A 20,242-nucleotide genomic window follows, 5' to 3' on the forward strand; every position below is an offset into this window, starting at 1 on the left:
AAGATTAATGATGTTGAGCATTCTTTCATGTGTTTGTTGGCAAACTGTATATCTTCTTTGGAGAAATGTCTATTTAGGTCTTCTGCGCATTATTGGATTGGGTTGTTTTGTTTTTTTTGTTATTGAGCTGCATAAGTTGCTTATAAATTTTGGAGATTAACCCTTTGTCAGTTGCTTCATTTGCAACTATTTTCTCCCATTCTGAGGGTTGTCTTTGGTCTTGTTTATGGTATCCTTTGCTGTGCAAAAGCTTTTAAGTTTCATTAGGTCCCATTTGTTTATTTTTGTTTTTATTTCCATTTCTCTAGGAGGTGGGTCAAAAAGGATCTTGCTGTGATTTATGTCAGAGTGTTCTGCCTCTGTTTTCCTCTAAGAGTTTGATAGTGTCTGGCCTTACATGTAGGTCTTTAACCCATTTTGAGTTTATTTTTGTGTATGGTGTTAGGGAGTGTTCTAATTTCATTCTTTTACATGTAGCTGTCCAGTTTTCCCAGCACCACTTATTGAAGAGGCTGTCTTTTCTCCACTGTATATTCTTGCCTCCTTTATCAAAGATAAGGTGACCATATGTGTGTGGGTTTATCTCTGGGCTTTCCATCCTGTTCCATTGATCTATATTTCTGTTTTTGTCACAGAATCATACTGTCTTGATTACTGTAGGTTTGTAGTATAGTCTGAAGTCAGGGAGCCTGATTCCTCCAGCTCCATCTTTCGTTCTCAAGATTGCTTTGGCTAGTCGGGGTCTTTTGTGTTTCCATACAAGTTGTGAAATTTTTTGTTCTAGTGCTGTGAAAAATGCCAGTGGTAGTTTGATAGGGATTGCATTGAATCTGTAGATTGCTTTGGGTAGTAGAGTCATTTTCACAATGTTGATTCTTCCAATCCAAGAACATGGTATATCTCTCCATCTATTTGTATCATCTTTAATTTCTTTCATCAGTGTCTTATAATTTTCTGCATACAGCTCTTTTGTCTCCTTAGGTAGGTTTATTCCTAGATATTTTATTTTTTTTGTTGCAGTGGTAAATGGGAGTATTTTCTTAATTTCAGTCTCAGATTTTTCATCATTAGTGTATAAGAATGCCAGCGATTTCTGTGCATTAATTTTTTATCCTGCTACTTTACCAAATTCATTGATTAGCTCTAGTAGTTTCTGGTAGCATCCTTAGGATTCTCTATGTATAGTATCATGTCATCTGCAAACAGTGACAGCTTTACTTCTTCTTTTCCGATTTGGATTCTTTTTATTTCTTTTTCTTCTCTGATTGCTGTGGCTAGAACTTCCAAAACTATGTTGAATAAGAGTGGTGAGAGTGGGCAACCTTGTCTTGTTCGTGATTTAGTGGAAATAGTTTCAGCTTTTCACCATTGAGGACGATGTTGGCTGTGGGTGTGTCACTATGGCCTTTATTATGTTGAGGAAAGTTCCCTCTATGCCTACTTTCTGCAGGGTTTTGATCATAAATGGGTGTTGAATTTTGTCCAAAGCTTTCTGTGTATCTATTGAGATGATCATATGGTTTTTCTCCTTCAGTTTGTTGACATGGTATATCACGTTGATTAATTTGCGTATATTGAAGAATCCTTGCATTCCTGGAATAAACCCCACATGATAATGGTGTATGATCCTTTTAATGTGCTGTTGGAATCTGTTTGCTAGTATTTTGTTGAGGATTTTTGCATCTATGTTCATCAGTGATATTGGCCTGTAGTTTTGTTTCTTTGTGATGTCTTTGTCTGGTTTTGGTATCAGGGTGATGGTGGCCTCATAGAATGAGTTTGGGAGTGTTCCTCCCTCTGCTATATTTTGGAAGATTTGAGAAGGATAGGTGTTAGCTCTTCTCTAAATGTTTGATAGAATTCGCCTGTGAAGCCATCTGGTCCTGGGCTTTTGTTTGTTGGAAGATTTTTAATCACAGTTTCAATTTCAGTGCTTGTGATTGGTCTGTTCATATTTTCTATTTCTTCCTGGTTCAGTCTAGGCAGGTTGTGGATTACTAAGAATTTGTCCATTTCTTCCAGGTTGTCCATTTTATTGGCATACAGTTGCTTGTAGTAATCTCTAATAATCTTTTGTATTTCTCCAGTGTCCGTTGTTACTTCTCCTTTTTCATTTCTAATTCTATTGATTTGAGTCTTCTTCCTTTTTTTCTTGATGAGTCTAGCTAATGGTTTATCAAATTTGTTTATCTTCTCAAAGAACCAGCTTTTCATTTTATTGATCTTGGCTATCGTTTCCTTCATTTCTTTTTCATTTATTTCTGATCTGATCTTTATGATTTCTTTCCTTCTGCTAAATTTGGGTTTTATTTGTTCTTCTTTCTCTAATTGTTTTAGGTGCAAGGTTAGGTTGTTTATTCGAGATGTTTCCTGTTTCTTAAGGTAGGATTGTATTGCTATAAAATTCCCTCTTAGAACTGCTTTTGCTGCATCCCATAGATTTTGGGTCGTCATGTCTCCATTGTCATTTGTTTCTAAGTATTTTTTGATTTCCTCTTTGATTTCTTCAGTGATCACTTCATTATTAAGTAGTGTATTGTTTAGCCTCCATGTGTTTGTATTTTTTACAGATCTTTTCCTGTAATTGATATCTAGTCTCATAGCATTGTGGTCAGAAACGATACTGCATAGGATTTCAATTTTCTTAAATTTCCCAAGGCTAGATTTGTGACCCAAGATATGATCTAGGGTGGAGAATGTTCCATGAGCACTTGAGAAAAATGTGTATTCTGTTGTTTTTGGATGGAATGTGCTATAAATATCAGTTAAGTCCATCTTGTTGAATGTATCATTTAAAACTTGTGTTTCCTTATTTATTTTCATTTTGGATGATGTATCCATTGGTGAAAGTGGGGTGTTAAAGTCCCCTACTATGATTGTGTTACTGTCGATTTCCCCTTTTATGGCTGTTAGTATTTGCCTTATGTATTGAGGTGCTCCTGTGTTGGGTCCATAAATATTTACAATTGTTATATCTTCTTCACGGATCGATCCTTTGATCATTATGTAGTGTCCTTCTTTGTCTCTTGTAATAGTCTTTATTTTAAAGTCTGTTTTGTCTGATAAGAGAATTACTACTCCAGCTTTCTTCTGATTTCCATTTGCATGGAATATCTTTTTCCATCCCCTCACTTTCAGTCTGTATGTGTCCCTAGGTCTGAAGTGGGTCTGTTGTAGACAGCATATATATGGGTCTTGTTTTTGTATCCATTCAGCCAGTCTGTGTCTTTTGGTGGGAGCATTTAATCCATTTACATTTAAGGTAATTATCGATATGTATGTTCCTATTACCATTTACTTAATTGTTTCGAGTTTCTTCTTGTAGGTCTTTTCCTTCTCTTGTGTTTCTTGCCTAGAGAAGTTCCTTTAGCATTTGTTGTAAAGCTGGTTTGGTGGTGCTGAACTCTCTCAGCTTTTGCTTGTCTGTAAAGGTTTTAATTTCTCCATCAAATCTGAATGAGATCCTTGCTGGGTAGAGTAATCTTGGTTGTAGGTTTTTCTCCTTCATCACTTTAAATATGTCCTGCTACTCCCTTCTGGCTTGTAGAGTTTCTGCTGAAAGATCAGATGTTAACCTTATGGGGATTCCCTTGTGTGTTATTTGTTGTTTTTTCCTTGCTGCTTTTAATATGTTTTCTTTGTATTTAATTTTGTTTTGTTTTGTTTTGTTTTTGCGGTATGCGGGGCTCTCACTGTTGTGGCCTCTCCCGTTGCGGAGCACAGGCTCCGGACGCACAGGCTCAGCGGCCATGGCTCACAGGCTCAGTTGCTCCGCGGCATGTGGGATCTTCCCGGACCAGGGCACGAACCCGTGTCTCCTGCATCGGCAGGCGGATTCTCAACCACTGCGCCACCAGGGAAGCCCCTGTATTTAATTTTTGATAGTTTGATTAATATGTATCTTGGTGTGTTTCTCCTTGGATTTATCCTGTATGGGACTCTCTGTGCTTCCTGGACTTGATTAACTATTTCCTTTCCCATATTAGGGAAGTTTTCAACTATAATCTCTTCAAATATTTTCTCAGTCCCTTTCTTTTTCTCTTCTTCTTCTGGGACCCCTATAATTCGAATGTTGGTGCGTTTAATGTTGTCCCAGTGGTCTCTGATACTGTCCTCAGTTCTTTTCATTCTTTTTTCTTTATTCTGCTCTGCAGTAGTTATTTCCACCATTTTATCTTCCAGGTCACTTATCCGTTCTTCTGCCTCAGTTATTCTGATATGGATCCCATCTAGAGTATTTTTAATTTCATTTATTGTGTTGTTCATCGTTGCTTGCTTCCTCTTTAGCTCTTCTAGGTCCTTGTTAAATGTTTCTTGCATTTCTTCTATTCTATTTCCAAGATTTTGTATCATCTTTACTGTCATTTTTCTGAATTCTTTTTTCAGGTAGACTGCATATTTCCTCTACATTTGTTAGGTCTGGTGGGTTTTTACTGTGCTCCTTCATCTGCTGTGTGTTTTTCTGTCTTTTCATTTTGTTTATCTTACTGTGTTTGGGGTCTCCTTTCTGCAGGCTGCAGGTTCATAGTTCCCGTTGTTTTTGGTGTCTGTCCCCAGTGGCTAAGGTTGGTTCAGTGGATTGAGTAGGTTTGCTGGTTGAGGGGACTAGTGCCTGTGTTCTGGTAAATGAGGCTGGATCTTGTCTTTCTGGTGGGCAGGTCCATGCCTGGTGGTGTGTTTTGGGGTGTCTGTAGCCTTATTATGATTTTAGGCAGCCTCTCTGCTAATGGATGGGGCTGTGTTCCTGTCTTGCTAGTTGTTGGGCATAGGGTGTCCAGCACTGTAGCCTGATGGTTGTTGAGTGAAGCCGGATCTTGGTGTTGATGTGGAGATCTCTGGGAGATTTTTGCCGTTTGATATCGCCGTGGTGCTAGGAGGTCTCTTGTGGACCAGTGTCTTGAGGTTGGTTCTCCCACCTCAGGGTCACAGCACTGATGCCTGGTGGAGCACCAAGAGCTTTTAATCCACAGGGCTCAGAATAAAAGGGAGAAAAAATAGAAAGGATAGGAAGGAAGGAAGGAAGGAAGAAAGGAAGGAAGAATGGAAGAAAGGAAGGAAGGAATAAAGGAAGGAAGGAAGGAAGATTGGAAGGAAGAAAGAACGAAGATAAAATAAAGTTATTAAAATAAAAAATAATTATTAAGAAGACACATTTTTTAAAAGTAAAGAAAACCCAAAAAACGGGACGGTCTGAACCCTAGGACAAATGGTGAAAGCAAAGCTATACAGGCAAAATCTCACACAGAAGCACATAATACACACTCACAAAAAGAGAAAAAGGGGAAAAAAATAATATATCTTGCTCCCAAAGTCCACCTCCTCAATTTGGGATGATTCACTGTCTATTCAGGTATTCCACAGATGCGGGGCACTTCAAGTTGATTGTGGAGGTTTAATCCGCTGCTTCTGAGGCTGCTGGGAGAGACCTCCCCCTCTCCTCTTTGTTCGCACAGCTCCTGAGTTTCAGCTTTGGACTTGGCCCCGCCTCTACGCGTAGGTCGGCCTAGAGCATCTGATCTTTGCTCAGACAGGACAGGGTTAAAGGAGCAGCTCATTCGGGGGCTCTGGCTCACTCAGGCCGGGTTGAGGGAGGGGTACGGATGCAGGGCGAGCCTGTGGCTGAAGAGGCCGGCGTGACGTTGCACCAGCCTGAGGCTCTCCGTGCATTCTCCCGGGGAAGTTGTTCCTGGATCCCAGGACCCTGGCAGTGGTAGGCTGCACAGGCTCCCGGGCGGGGAGGTGAGGAGAGTGACCTGTGCTCGCACACAGGCTTCTTGGTGGCGGCAGCAGCAGCCTTATCATCCCATGACTGTCTTTGGGGTCCGCGCTGATAGCCGTGGCTTGCGCCCGTCTCTGGAGCTCCTTGAAGCAGCGCTCTGAATCCCCCTCTCCTTGCGTCCCAGGAAGCAAAGAGGGAAGAAACAGTCTCTTGTCTCTTCGGCAGCTCCAGACTTTTTCCCCGACCCCCTCCCGGCTAGCCGTGGTGCACTAGCCCTTCAGGCTGTGTTCACGCAGCCAACCCCAGTCCTCTCCCTGCCATCTGACCGAAGCCCGAGCCTCAGCTCCCCAGCCCCCACCCGCCCTGGCGGGTGAGCAGACAAGCCTCTGGGGCTGGTGAGTGCTGGTCGGCACCGATCCTTTGCGGGAATCTCTCTGCTTTGCCCTCCGCACCCGTTACTGCGTTCTCCTCCGTGGCTCCAAAGCTTCCCCCTCTGCCACCCGCAGTCTCCCAGGCCTTTTCTAGATTGCTCTTCTAGTATTTCAAGTAATTCTTCTGTTTTGTTTGCACAGTATAGTTCACTAATTTGTAATTTTGAGACTCCAGTGCTTTATCTGTGTGAATCCTGAGGCAGCTAAGTAGTGGGAATTCCTCTGGTTCTGTCATATGTTCCAGAGTGTCACCATGTTGGACTAGATTTTCTTACTTTCCCGTACTATGGAGGAAAGAGTAAATTTAGGTCCCAAATCTACAAGAGCCACAAGCCTTGGATTTGATTCCACAAGAGGAACATTTATTTGTTTTTAAATCTAGGGCTCAGACAGAAACATACCTGGGCTACTGGGTGAATTTATTTTTTCTAGACTTTTCTTTCACTGAGGGTTCAGCTTTCTTAGATTCCAAGGTTTACACAAAAGTAGTAATTCCAGTCCACCTCTTTAGAGCCGAGGGCCTCATCTTTTGTCCTTATAAAAGTATTGAAATTCAAGCTTCTGGATTGCTAGGATCTGAAGCAACTTCCCTTCCTTTCCTTTGTGCTGCCACGGCCCAGGTCCTATGGGTACCTCTCATTTTCAGCATCCTCTTTGTGGCTGGCACCTAGGGATTCCCCTTTCTGTCTTGTGAGCATAGACTTGGATGATTAGCAATGCAATATTTCTTCTTAAAAATCCAACATTTGGATATTTGTTGTAAGATTTGTCAAAATTGAGATGGGAAAAAATACAGAATGGGGGAATAAAAATTTCTTTGGTAATTTTGCATTTAACTCACAAATTTATCTATATATCATAAGCAGATAAGATCAAGATAAAACATTGGCAAATAAAAGCTAGGCATGATTTAATCTCGTGTTTATTGGGAAATGCCTGAGAGTTTGGCAGTTGAGTTCCTATTTGGATTCTTCCTTAAAAGGAAACCAGTTTTTTGTCCAGTGTTTCCTGATCTTTCTCTCTAAGGCACAGTGAAGCCTCCTTGATCAGCTGATACGTAAACACAAGAATATTCCGTATTATGTGCCAGGATGGTACACACACTGCTTTTTACTATTTTCACATTCAATTAAATTCTCCTTTACAATCTTTTAACACTGTAGTGTTTAATAAGTAATGTTGCTTATAAAATAGTATGGACTTAACTGCAAAAGTGGCTGATTGCCTGTCTCGAGAAAAATATTAATTTTTAATAAATAAACAATAATCATAATAGAGTTTAGCTATGCTATCCTAGCCTTTTTATATCCTAGTACATAACATATTACCTTGAAATCTTTTTTGTCCCCACCAGAGACCTTCCCCTATCTTACTTCATCAGTTTGTCTTCTGGGTACAATTATTTGAAAGGCATTCTGCATACATTCTAGATCAGTGGTCCCCAACCCCAGGGCCACTGCTGGGTACCTGTCTGCCGCCTGTTGGGAGTTGGGCCACACGGCAGGAGGTGAGTGGTGAGTGAGCAAAACTTCATCTGCTGCTCCCCACAGCTCCCCAATGCTTGCACTGCTGCCACTCCCCCCCTTCCCCTGGTCCATGGAAAAATCGTCTTCCACGAAATCGGTCCCTGGTGCCGAAAATGTTGGGGACCACTGCTCTAGATAACACGCATCTTCCTAGGCAGATAAACACAAATTCAAAAGTTAAAATTGGGGCTATTTTCTACAGTAGTAGATAAACTCTTAGGAAATTGAGACTGACACACGAAAAGTTATAATTCGGAGGGAGTAACACTTCCATTTGGGACAGAGGAAGAGGAAGCAGATACGGAATTGTAAGAGGCTAAAATGACAATGTTTTAAAATAACTGAGAGACTTAAGAAATACTTTGTCTTTGTTTGTTTACTATTATTCCTCAGGGTTTGGAACTTCCCAACACTTAAGCTTAATTTTGCTGACTCTTGGAATTTTTATAAATTAAATAATTATCTCTTAATTATTTTTTAATGTAGACACTACCTACGTCCCTCCCTCCTCCCCCCCAAAAAACAAAGAAGCTAAAGTGAATTTTGAAAAAGCTCAGAAATCACACGGAGAAGGTAGAAGAAATATCTTTGAGGACTTAATGTGGTTCTGAGCTTCCTGTATGTCAAGACAATGGAGAACTGAACTACGTCGTTGCATAGTTCTCATTGTCAGATAAAGAAAAAAGAGACATGGAAAGTGGTGGTGACTATCAGATCTTTCCCACAGTAATCAATAAGATCCATATGTTTCTTACTGGTTTTACACTAAACGTATGAATATCTAGTATTTTGAAGAAGAGAGTGCGGATTTTCATGACTTTCAAGTTGTAGCATTTAATCATTGTCGCATACTTAAAAGAAAATAGGCATTATTCCAAAGTGGCTTGTAACACAGATATGCCTATAAATAGAAATGAAAATTTATATGTACTAAAAAGTCTAGTTTTCTAAATAAATAAAAATCTAGAGAAGCAATAAATCAAAACTTGTGATCTTTTTACTCATAAACCATTTTGGAAAATTATTTTTATTTTCTTTCAATATATCTAAACTTGATTTAGGATATGTTTTAAAGATGTCTTTTAAGATGAGATCAAATTACACAGACATAGAAAATAAACTTATGGTTACCAAAGGGGAAAGGGGGAGGAAGGATAAATTTGGAAGTTGGGGTTAACAGATACATACTACTGTACGTAAAATAGATAAACTACAAGGACCTACTATATAGCACAGGGATCTATTTTCAATATCTTGTAATAACCATTATAATGGAAAAGAACCTAAAAAAGAATATACATATGTATATATGTATAACCAAATCACTTTGCTATATACCTGAAACATTGTGAATCAACTATACTTCAATAAATTAATTAATTTTAACTAAAATAGTTGACTGGAATTCACAAAGAAAGATGAGATCAAATGATAAATACTATGACTTAGCAATTTTTATGTGTTTCTTTATGTCAGCTATATAATGATTTTTGCTTAATATCCTATAAAGGGCTATTGCATAATAAATAGTGTATTAACTAAAAATACTACATATTTAGTTCTATGAAGCTTGGGAATTTTTTTTTTTTAGCTTTTCAAACTATGACCAGGCTTTACTTCATACACATTCTTTTTTGTTTGTTTTGTTTTTGATATATATACTTTTTTTTTTATTGGAGTATAATTGCTTTACAGTTTGTGTTAGTTTCTGCTGTAGAACAAAGTGAATCAGCTACACGTATACATACATCCCCTCCCTCTGGAGCCTCCCTCCCACTCCCCCCATCCCACTAAAAAGTAATTTTGGAGCATTTCTTTTTTAATAATTCAGTGAAGAAATGAATGCTTCCCAAGCATTCACATATTTTTTTCAATCTAAACATGTCTAACAAAATGTTTAAAATTATTCTTTACTTTTTATATGCAAATTTATATGAAATCAATTTTATTTAGCCTTAATCGTTCCAGTAGTTTGATACAAAATTAGCATTTGGTACTGAAGTGGTGAAGCAGAGAGATAATGACATTTGATATATGGTTTATCATAGCTGTTCAGTGAGATTATTCTGCCAGATAACAAGAAAGAAAATTTTCTGCAGATCTAAGCATAACTGGATTATTTCTTTTACTTTCTAGGGGAATAGTAATCTTTCAATATATATATAGTACATAAAAAGAAAGAAGTTAGTCATAAACCATATTAATTTTATCTTTCTTTTATAAAATTATATATTTATTTATATACAATTATTGAGCTGTATATATCATAATTAAGTAGTTTTACATTTGTTACCACAGGGTTTAAATAAATTCATTACATTCATTATCTCTGGGCTGAACTTTCAGCCAATAAAACTAGGGACTTCTACCACTTCTATAACATTGCTAGGATAGTGTTCTTTATGTTTAAAGCTGGTAAATAAGAAGAATGCTTATTTTCCTTGAAACCTTGCTGGTGGAAGAAGAATAAAGTGTGAATTGAAAAGCTTCCTCTAAAACAGTTTTGTAAAATATTTTAATGGCAGCAAAGTGCCTTTAAAATTTTAGATATAGCCATATGAATGTACATTGTTAAAGAAGAATTATTTTTCCCCTGTTTAATGTATCTGCATAATAATTCATATATTTTTTTCTTATTATTACATTGAGATATGACACAGTTGGTCATTTTTTTAATTACTTAGTTTTTTAAGGTTAATTTTTAAGGCTGATATATTAAATTAGCCCTTTTTTTTTTTTTTTTTTTTTTTTTTTTTGCGGTACGCGGGCCTCTCACTGTTGTGGCCTCTCCCATTGCGGAGCACAGGCTCCGGACGCGCAGGCCCAGCAGCCATGGCTCACGGGCCCAGCCGCTCCGCGGCACGTGGGATCTTCCCGGACCGGGGCACGAACCCGCGTCCCCTGCACCGGCAGGCGAACTCTCAACCACTGCGCCACCAGGGACGCCCTAAATTAGCCCTTTTTAAAGTTCTAGAAAAGAGAAACAACTGTCTTTAAGAGGCAGTATTTTTTTTTAAAGACAGTTCTGCTCATCATCACTTAAACCCACTATCGGCAGTGCCAAACTTAAACATGATGGTAAGGTTAGAAAAATTCTTTTCATCTTTTTTCATCTTTGCGTTCCCTGTTTCCCTCCTTAGCATTTGGTCTTCCTTTCTCCTTTAGGTTTCCCAATGTTTTCCCAGTCTTGCCTATCTGGAAATAAAGTCATTCACACTGCTAGGACTATTGGCTCTTACAAGAACAGCTGAAGAAATCAGTGATTGAAATATACACACACACAGAAGAAAAGAAGAGTGAATGAGTGGATTCATTAATGGATGGATGGATGGTTGGATGGATGGACAGATGGATGATAGTAGAGTTTCAGGACTTAAAAAGTTTACCCGTTTACCTCATACTGTATAGGTGTGTATATATAGGTCTGTCCTCGTGAGAAGAAGGTCTGTCAAGTAGCTTCTATCACTACTTTGCTACTGTGGTATATCTCAACACTGCCGTGTGGTATTAACTCTCTCTTCTTGTCACTTGTCATATGAGCTTAAAATCATATCCCTTTTTCTTTGTTTGATTGTTTGTTTAAGGCTGAAAGAGCATATTCCTTTTGTGGAACTATTGAATACATGGCACCAGATATTGTCAGAGGGGGAGATTCAGGACATGACAAGGTATGTTCTATTTTTGACACTTCCTGATATATCTCTATGAAATGTATATTAAGAATCCTAGTTAATAACATAGGCCCTCTTTTTGGTGTTATCTTCATTTTTTTACCTTTGCTTTGTATACACGAACATATTATGGTATCTAGTGTTTGGGAGGAAAAAAGATAATGGAAAGCTTAGGACATTCTAGATTTCCCTTTTTTCAGGTTTTGTTGATGAGGATAATATTTTGTTTTTTAGAATAATATACTCTTGTTAGAGGAAATCTCAAAATCGACTAATTCTTCAAATAATAATTTTTATTTTATTTCCATTAAAAGTATCATGTCTTGAGCAAAGCATCCATTGTAACCCTGTTTAAAACAGAAATCACGCTTTGTTGCATGTGACCTGGCCTCTTAGGACACACGTGGGCCACAGTACAATGCAGAGGTGTCGTGAATGCATAAACAGTGCACATTGTCCCCATTGGAGTCATGCTGACTGACTGTGGACAGTGCTTATTGGCATTATTGATTTTTGCTATAAAAACATATGGAAACGATTTCACCTTCTGTCGATAATTTGCTTTGTAAGAGATCCTTAAAAAGGGAACCTCTCATATTTTCTTATTCTCAGTTTCTGCTTTTAACGTTGTAGTGATATTGGAAACTTTGTTGATTAACTCTTCAACAGATAAAACCATTGTGACAATCCTTGGAGAAAGAAAACAATTCTGCATTCAAGATAGTCTAAGTTTGTTTTCCTAAGCCTTCTAAAAAACTCAGTTTTTTCCCTCCTCACTTCCCTCTGTATGTGCAAAATGAAGATTGTAGATGAGGCTTTCTAAGTAGTTATAAAATCTAGGTCACATTTTTTTCTTCTTGTATTAAAGTGTACAGATTTGTTCAGTTCTTTCTTAACCCTTTTGCTTTATTAATAACGTTCTCCAAATAAGGAATTCTGACTATTTTTTTTGCTCCTCATCTCCCCATCTTCCTCATTCCCTTTCAAAATCTCACATGTACAGTAGGAATATCTTTTTTTTTTGGCTGCGTCGGGTCTTAGTTTTGGCATGCGGGATATTCGTTGAGGCATGTGGGATCATTCATTGCGGCGCGGGCTCTTCATTGTGGTGCACGGGCTTCTCTCTAGTTGTGGCTTGTGGGTTTTTCTTTCTCTCTCTAGTTGTGGTGCAGGCTCCAGAGCGCATGGGCTCTGTAGCTTGCAGCATTCAAGCTCAGTAGTTGTGGCACGTGGGCTTAGTTGCCCTGTGGCATGTGGGATCTTAGTTCCCCAACCAGGGATTGAACCCGCGTCCCCTGCATTGGAAGACGGATTCTTCACTACTGGGCCACTAGGGAAGTCCCCAGCAGGAATATCTTAACAGTGGAGAATCAGTGGTCTCCTTGCTAATGACTAATCATGCATTTACGAGCCCTTAGGAGTTCTTCAAGTTTGTGTGGTATTGGTTTCAGTCCATGACTAGGAATCTGATTATAGATCTGTATTAATTTACGAGCATGGTTCAAATCCAGCGTTCTAAGGGTCCTGACTCAGATGGCAGTAAAACTGCTTGTATAAATAAAAGAATTGAATTACTGATTTAGTTTATATGTTATTATTATGTATTTTCTTTAAAATAACTCTAGGCTCACAAGCTTTACATCATCTCTCTGAAATCTTGGCTCTGAAATTTGGAAGCAGAGAGTTTAAAATTTTAGCACCAGTTAATTTCTCATTGGTGTAAGCTCATATATCCAACAATTATTGAAATCTTGATATGCCTAATTGTAAAGGAACTAATTTTCAATATATCAAGATTCTTTAAATTCTGTATAATTTGCTATGCTCTCAGTTCAGGTATCTGCTTTTATAAATTGTTTTCCAACGTAGATCACATTTTATTTTATATTATTTTCAGTCTTTCTGTACCTCGCAGAAAGTGAAGACTGCTAGATTTATGTGATTGGTTCCATAAGAGGAATTGATATAGGTGGTTATGAAAAAATAACATCTTTGATGGGATTTTTTTCATTTTCATTCTTTGGCTTTAAGAAATTTCATATTTATTGGAGCTGAATAGTTAATAAAAATGCTGATTGGTATGTTTTTCCCCCATCATAAGTCCAAAGATTTTACTTACTTAAAATTTTAAAAATTTATTTAAAATTTAAAAATTTTGGGGGGAGGTTGGGAGGGATGGATTGGGAGTTTGGGGTTAGCAGATGCAAATTGTTATATATAGAATGGATAAACAACAAGGTCCTACTGTATAGCACAGGAAACTATATTTAATATCCTGTGATAAACCAAATGGAAAAGAATATTTAAAATTATATATATATCTGAATCACTTTGCTGTATAGCAGAAATTAACATAACATTGTAAGTCAACCATACTTTAATTTTAAAAAATTTTTTTTAAATTAACCTAAGTAAAACCATTACTAGTTTAGGAAATTATTGAAACACTTTTAGCAATAGAGACACTTGATTGACTTCTTTATGTTTAAATTCTGTTCTGAGGATACCTGAATATTTGTCCTTTCAATGTCTTTTTTGCATGTGCTAATTTAATACTCCTTGCACAGGAAGCTGTGTACAAAATCTTTTTGTCAAAATATTGTCAAATATATAGATTTATTTTGTTCATTTTTCTTTTTTATAAAATACAATTAGTTAATATTCTAGAAAATGAAATTACTGTTGTTTTATAGGCAGTTGACTGGTGGAGTTTAGGTGTTCTAATGTATGAATTACTAACTGGAGCATCTCCTTTCACTGTTGATGGAGAGAAGAATTCCCAAGCTGAGATATCTAGGTAAGACCTAACAAAATAAAATGTATATTGTTTTCTCAAAGGAACTGATCGAACTTCTGCAATTGGGCTGATAGAAAAAATACTTTTTTTAATGGGGTAGACAAAAACGATGTGTAAGTGGTAAATTTCCAATTATATTCCTGTAGGATATAGATATATAACCTTTATATTTCTTTATATTTTATATGCCCAATTAGATCTTACTTTTCGTAGATAGTGTCGTAATTTTTGTGTGCTCCAAAGTACTTAGCATATCGTCTTAACCTAATGTTTATTTGATGGATACTTTTTTCCCACTGTATACATAATGGAATTTCTTTGTGACTTTAACATAAAGAAACAGTAGTGATACTTTTCAAATCATGGATATAGGCTCAATAGAAACAAATACCATAAAATCACCCTCTTGTAGGTTATCATAGCATTGTTTTGTTCCTTTCCTTCATAGCAGTTATCACAATTGCAGTGTTACATTTTTGTTTGTAATTATGTGATTAATGTCTGTCTGTCCCACTAGATTGTAAGCTCTGTGAGAGCCAGGGGCCTGTCTGGCTTTGATGCTCAGCGTTGTATGCTTAGATGCCAGCACAGTGCTTACCATGCAGAAGTCAATGAATGTTCTTGGAATGAAATGAGTTAATGAACAAATAAACGAAGTGTGATAAAACATTGTACTAATAACTAGTTATGTTTTTGTCCTGTTTTTACTTGAATTTTATAACTTTGAGAACAGATTTGACATTAAAAATTAAAAATTGAGACTTCCACTTCTTACCAAGATGGAATAACAGGGACCGGATTTACTTTCCTGCCTGAAACAATTTTTTAAGTGGGCAAAATATATGAAACCACAGTATGGAAGACATTGAACATCTAGCAGTGAAGCACAGTGAACCCTGAGAGGCGGGAAATAAATGAGGTGAGCCCTACGATTGCCCAGCTTACTACCTTGAGAGAGTGTCCAGGCTGCAGTACAGGGAGGGGAAACACAAGTGGAGCTGAGATGGAAATGCCAGTCCAAGAAAGCCAGGGAAGCTGGAGTTTGCAGGGCAGAGTGTTGGAGAGGAGAAAGCTGCAGAGAGAGAGTGAGGTTCAGAGCTTTGCCGAAGGTACCCCTCAAATACTATTCAGTTAAGTAGCGATAAGCGCCATGTGTGATGGAACTGCTCAGTATAGTTAAGATGTTATTTCTCTCCAAATTGATCTATAGATTCAGCACAATTAGAATCCCAGCAGGCTTTTTTTTTTTTTTTTTTTAGTAGAAATTGACACCCTGGGTCTAAATGCATAGGACCTGGGTCTAAATGCACAGAATAACCAAATCACCTTTGAAAAAGTAGACCAAAGTTGATTTGAAGACTTACAAGCTGCAACAATTAAGACACTGTGGTGTTTGTATCAAAATAGACAAATCATCAGTGAAATAGAATAGAGAGCGCAGAAATAGAACCACACAGATATAGGTAACTGATTTTTTTTTTTTTTTTTTTTTTTTTTTTACAAAGGTGCAGAGTCAGTTTGGTGGAGGAAAGATAGTTTTTCAACAAATGATTCTGGAACCATTGGCTATCACATGGAAAAAAATGAACTTCAATAAATACTTCACTCTATAGAAAAATTTTAAATGGATCATAGACCTAAATGTAAAACCTAAAATTATAAAATTTCTGGAAGAAAACATAAAGGAAAATCTTTGTGCCCTTGCGTTAGGCAAAAATTTCTTAGATAAGACACAAAAAGTGTAATCTGTAAAAGCAAACGTTGATAAATTGAACTTCATCCAAATTAAATACTTCTGCTCTTCGAAAGAAACTGTTAAGAGAATGGAAAGACAAGCACAGACTGGGGTAAAATTACAAATTATGTCTGATAAAGGACTGGTATCCAGAATATATAAAGAACTCTCAAAACTCAAGGGAAAAAAAAACTCTCCATTTTTTAAAAGGGGCAAAAGATTTGAACAGACAGTTCACCAAAGAAGATCTGTGGGTGGCAAATGAGCACATAAAAAGATGATCAACATCATTAGTCTTTAGGGAAATGCAAATCAAACAACCATGAGATAGCACTATATACTCCCTGGAATGGCTAAAAATAAAGTGACTGACTATATTAGGGTTCTCCAGGGAAACAGTACCAATAGGATATATACACACACATATATAAAAAGAGATTTATTATAAGGAATCAGCTTACACAACTATGACAGCTAAGAAGTCCCACGATCTGCCATCTGCAAGCTGGAGACCCAGGGAAGCTGTGGTGCAATTCCAGTCCAAGTCCGAAGGCCTCCGAACCAGAGGAGCCCCTGGTGCAAATCCCAGTCCAAGGGGAGAAGACCAGTGTCCCAGGTTGAGCAGGCAGGCAGTAAGGGACTGAACCCTCCCTTCCTCTGCTTCTCTTTCTATTCAGGCCCCCAAGGGATTGGCTGGTGCCCACCCACATTGGGGAGGGGATTCAAATGCTAATCTCATCCAGAAACACCCTCAGAGACACACCCAGAAATAATGTTTAATCTCAGCCACGTCCCAGTCACGTGACACATGAAGTTAACCATTACAAGTCCAGCCCCTGTCACCGTGGCAGCCATTTGCATCTCCTTAAACTGTACTTGATCTCCAAATAAAGACAATAACGCGGTCATTCCACCTAACATGATACAGCTATCCCAACAACCCACTAACCCCTTCCCCAGAAGAGGACGTAAAGTCCTTGAGTGGTGTAGTGATATCCGCTCTTCTCCTTGAAATCCCATAACTTAAAGACTATGGTATAAATTTAAGATACTTAAATACCATGGTGTAAAGTCAACACATCTTATCTAATATGATGAAGGAATAAGGGAGGAAAGGAAACATATAATTTATACACACACTTATTCATAGCAAAATAAGGAGGAAATACACATGGCAGTTACAGTCCTCATTTCTATAACTGGTTAGGGGGTCATAGCTGGTCTTTGTAACTGCCTTCTTCCACTACCCACTTTGTATTCCCTTTGCCTTCAACAAGTACCCCAGCTCGTGGGGTGATCCAAACCTTTATTCCCAAAGAATGTGGGCCATTAATAGTCCTGACTAGATTGAGTTGTAGTTTTCAACTGACCTTCGTCACAGGTTCTGGTAACGCTCATAGACCCTCTAAGGCATCTCCTGTACTCCAGACATAGTCTTCCTGACTTCCATTGTGGAACAGTAGTTCAACTTCCCTTGATAGTAAGGATCATTCACCCCAGCCAGTGTCGCAACTCCTTTTGCCTGTTGATTCAGAGGCCTGAGCAACCCAAAGTGGCTGGGTGGCGATCTTAATTTCCAGTTCAATGGAATCACTGTTTCGTGTCTTGGAGGAAGCATTATTCCCCCTGGAACTCTAAGACCTTTAGGCTAGCAGAGCATAGAGTCGTGCAAACAGAAAGCAAAAATTTTGCTAGTGGGTCACTACGGGGAGTAGTAAGTGGTGGCACTCCCACGTCTACCCCTTGATTTCTGGACCCGTGAATCCTGACTATGGGAGAAAGAGCACCATATATTGGATGTTGATTCAGAGCGTTTCAGCCTTCTGGAGAACCTTGCCGCCCTAGCTTGCACTGTAACTGAGTCTTCGAAAGATCATTCCACCGTGATATCAAGCCAGCTTCAGATTGGTGGGGAACATGGTAAGAGCAGTGAATTCCATGAGCGTGGTCCACTGCTGCACTTCTTTTGCTGTGAAGTGAGTTCCTTGATCAGAAACAGTGCTGTGTGGAATACCATGACAGTTCGTAAGGGATTTTGGCAGTTTGGGCAGAAATATTGCATGCAGGAAAAGCAATCCATATCCATAGTAAGTGTCTTTTCCAATTAGAGTGAAATTCTGTCCCTTCTATAATGTAAGCAAGCCACTGTAATCAGCCTACCGCCAGTAGCTGGCTGATCGCCCGGGGAATTGGTGCCATATTGGGCACTCAGTGTTGGCCTCCACTGCTGGCAGCTTGGGCACTCAGTGGTGGGTGAAGCCAGGTCAACCTTGGTGAGTAGAAATCCATGTTGCTGAGTCCATGCGGAAGCTCCATCCCTGCCTCCACGGCCACCTTGCTCATGAGCCCACTGGGTGATGACGGGGGTGAATGGAGAGAGGCGGATTGGTATCCACAAAACAGATCAGCCTATCCATTTGACTATTAAAATCCTCCCCTGCTCAGGTCAGCCTTTGGTGAGCATTCACATAGGACACAAATGTCTTCACATTTGTGCCCATTCAGAGAGGTCTGTCCACATACCTCGTCCCCAAATATCTTTGTCAACCAGATTTCCTTGTCAGCAGCTTTCCAATCGTGTTCCTTCCAAATCCCTGACCATCCAGCCGAACCATTGGCCACAGCCCATTAATTAGTATAAAATTGCGTGTTCCAAGCAAAATGAACAACTAGGTGCACTGCTCAAAAGTTCTGCCCACTGGGAAGATGTACTTGCACCTTCGCATATCATGCAAAAACGTCTGTAAACCAAGCCTGAGCTTCCTCTTCCTCTGTCAGCTAAGGTAGGGGACTCCCCATGAGGCCATAGACGCCGGCTGGGAGACAGAAGGCGATGTGGCAGGAGCGGGGACATGGGCACTTAGGCCACTTCTTCACGTACTTATTTGCGCCTTCAGCGCCTGCTTAGCCCAGTCTTGTGTATGTCACTTCCGTCTGATGATGGAGCATTGCTGTGCACTGCCAACTCGACGGCTTGATGGGTCAGATAAATGGGCATCTCAGGTTCCGTGTAACTTGGGGGCCCATAGCTAAATGTTCAGCCTTCGCTAAGGCCGAGTAGCAGACGAAGAGCTGTTTCTCAAAAGGGGAGTCATTATCCTCAGAAGATGGCAGGGTTTTGCTCCAAAATCCTAAGGGCCTGTGCTTCAGTTCACCTCTGGGAGCTGCCAGAGTCTCCAAACAGCATCCCTGTCTGCCACTTCCAGCACCTCTGATCTGCTGGATCAGATGAACCAAGTGGCAGAGCAGCTTGCACAGCAGCCTGGACCTGGTGCAGAATCGTCTCTTGTTCTGGACCCCACTCAACAGCAGCTTTTTGGGTCACTTGGCAAATGGGTCGGAGTAACACACCCAAATGAGGAATATGTTGCCTCTCAAATCCAGAGGCCCACTGGGCATTGGGCCTCGGTAGGAGGCGCCAGCTGCAACAACTTATTCTTCACCTTGGAAGAGATATCTTGATACGCCCTATACCACTGGACTCCTAGAAATCCACTAGAGGCCCCTGAATTTTAGTCAGATTTATTTCCCACCCTCTGACACACAAATGTCTTACCAATAAGTCTAGAGTAGTTGCTACTTCTTGCTCACCGGGTCCAATCAGCATAAAGTCATCAATGTAATGGACCAGCGTGATTATCTATGAAGAAGAAAGGCAATCAAGAGCTTTGTGAACTGAACAATGACACAGGGCTGGAGAACGGATAACCCCTGAGGTAGGACAGTGAGGGTACCTTGCTGGCCTTGCTAGCTGAAAGGAACTCTTTTTGGTGGGCCTTACGGACAGGGCTGGAGAAAAAGGCATTTGCCAGATCAATGGCTGCATTCCAGGTACCAGAGCTTGTATTAATTTGCTTAAGCAATGAAACCACAACTGGTACGGCAGCTGTAATTGGAGTCACCACGTGGTTATATTTACAGTAATGCACTGTCATTCTTCAAGAGCCGTCCGGCTTCTGCACAGGCCAGGTAGGCGAGTTCAATGGGGATGTGGTAGGAATCACCAGTCCTGCATCTTTCAAGTCCTTGCTGGTGGCACTAATCTCGCCAATCCCCCAGGAGTGCGGTCGTGCTTTTTGATTTACTGTTTTCCTAGGTGGAGGCGGTTCTAATGGCTTCCACTTGGCCTTTCCCACCAGAATTGCCCACACTCCACAGGTCAGGGAACCAATGCGGGGATTCTGCCAGCTGCCAGGTATCTCTGTTCCAATTATGCGTTCTTGACCTGGGACAGTAACCACAGGATGGGGTCAGGGACCCACCGAATCCACTGTGAGATGGACCTGAGCTAAAACTCCATTAATTACTGGGCCTCCGTAAGCCCCTGCTCTGGCTGATGGGCCACAGTAATGTTTTGGGTCTC

At 39.6% G+C, this 20,242-nt stretch overlaps 1 protein-coding gene across 4 annotated transcripts in view; it reads left to right on the forward strand.

Moving 5' to 3' along the window:
* RPS6KA5 (ribosomal protein S6 kinase A5) overlaps positions 1 to 20,242 on the forward strand; it is a 192,939-nt gene that overhangs the window by 136,643 nt on the left and 36,054 nt on the right. For all 4 annotated transcript variants that reach the window (XM_059056486.2, XM_067027898.1, XM_067027899.1 and 1 more), the window contains 2 exons: positions 11,261 to 11,344; positions 14,041 to 14,144. In XM_059056486.2, coding sequence (XP_058912469.1) covers positions 11,261 to 11,344; positions 14,041 to 14,144 — 188 coding nt within the window. The remainder of the gene's footprint in view (positions 1 to 11,260; positions 11,345 to 14,040; positions 14,145 to 20,242) is intronic.

This window comes from Kogia breviceps, chromosome 3 (assembly GCF_026419965.1).
Source record: "Kogia breviceps isolate mKogBre1 chromosome 3, mKogBre1 haplotype 1, whole genome shotgun sequence".
NCBI classification, from domain to species: Eukaryota; Metazoa; Chordata; class Mammalia; order Artiodactyla; family Physeteridae; genus Kogia; species Kogia breviceps.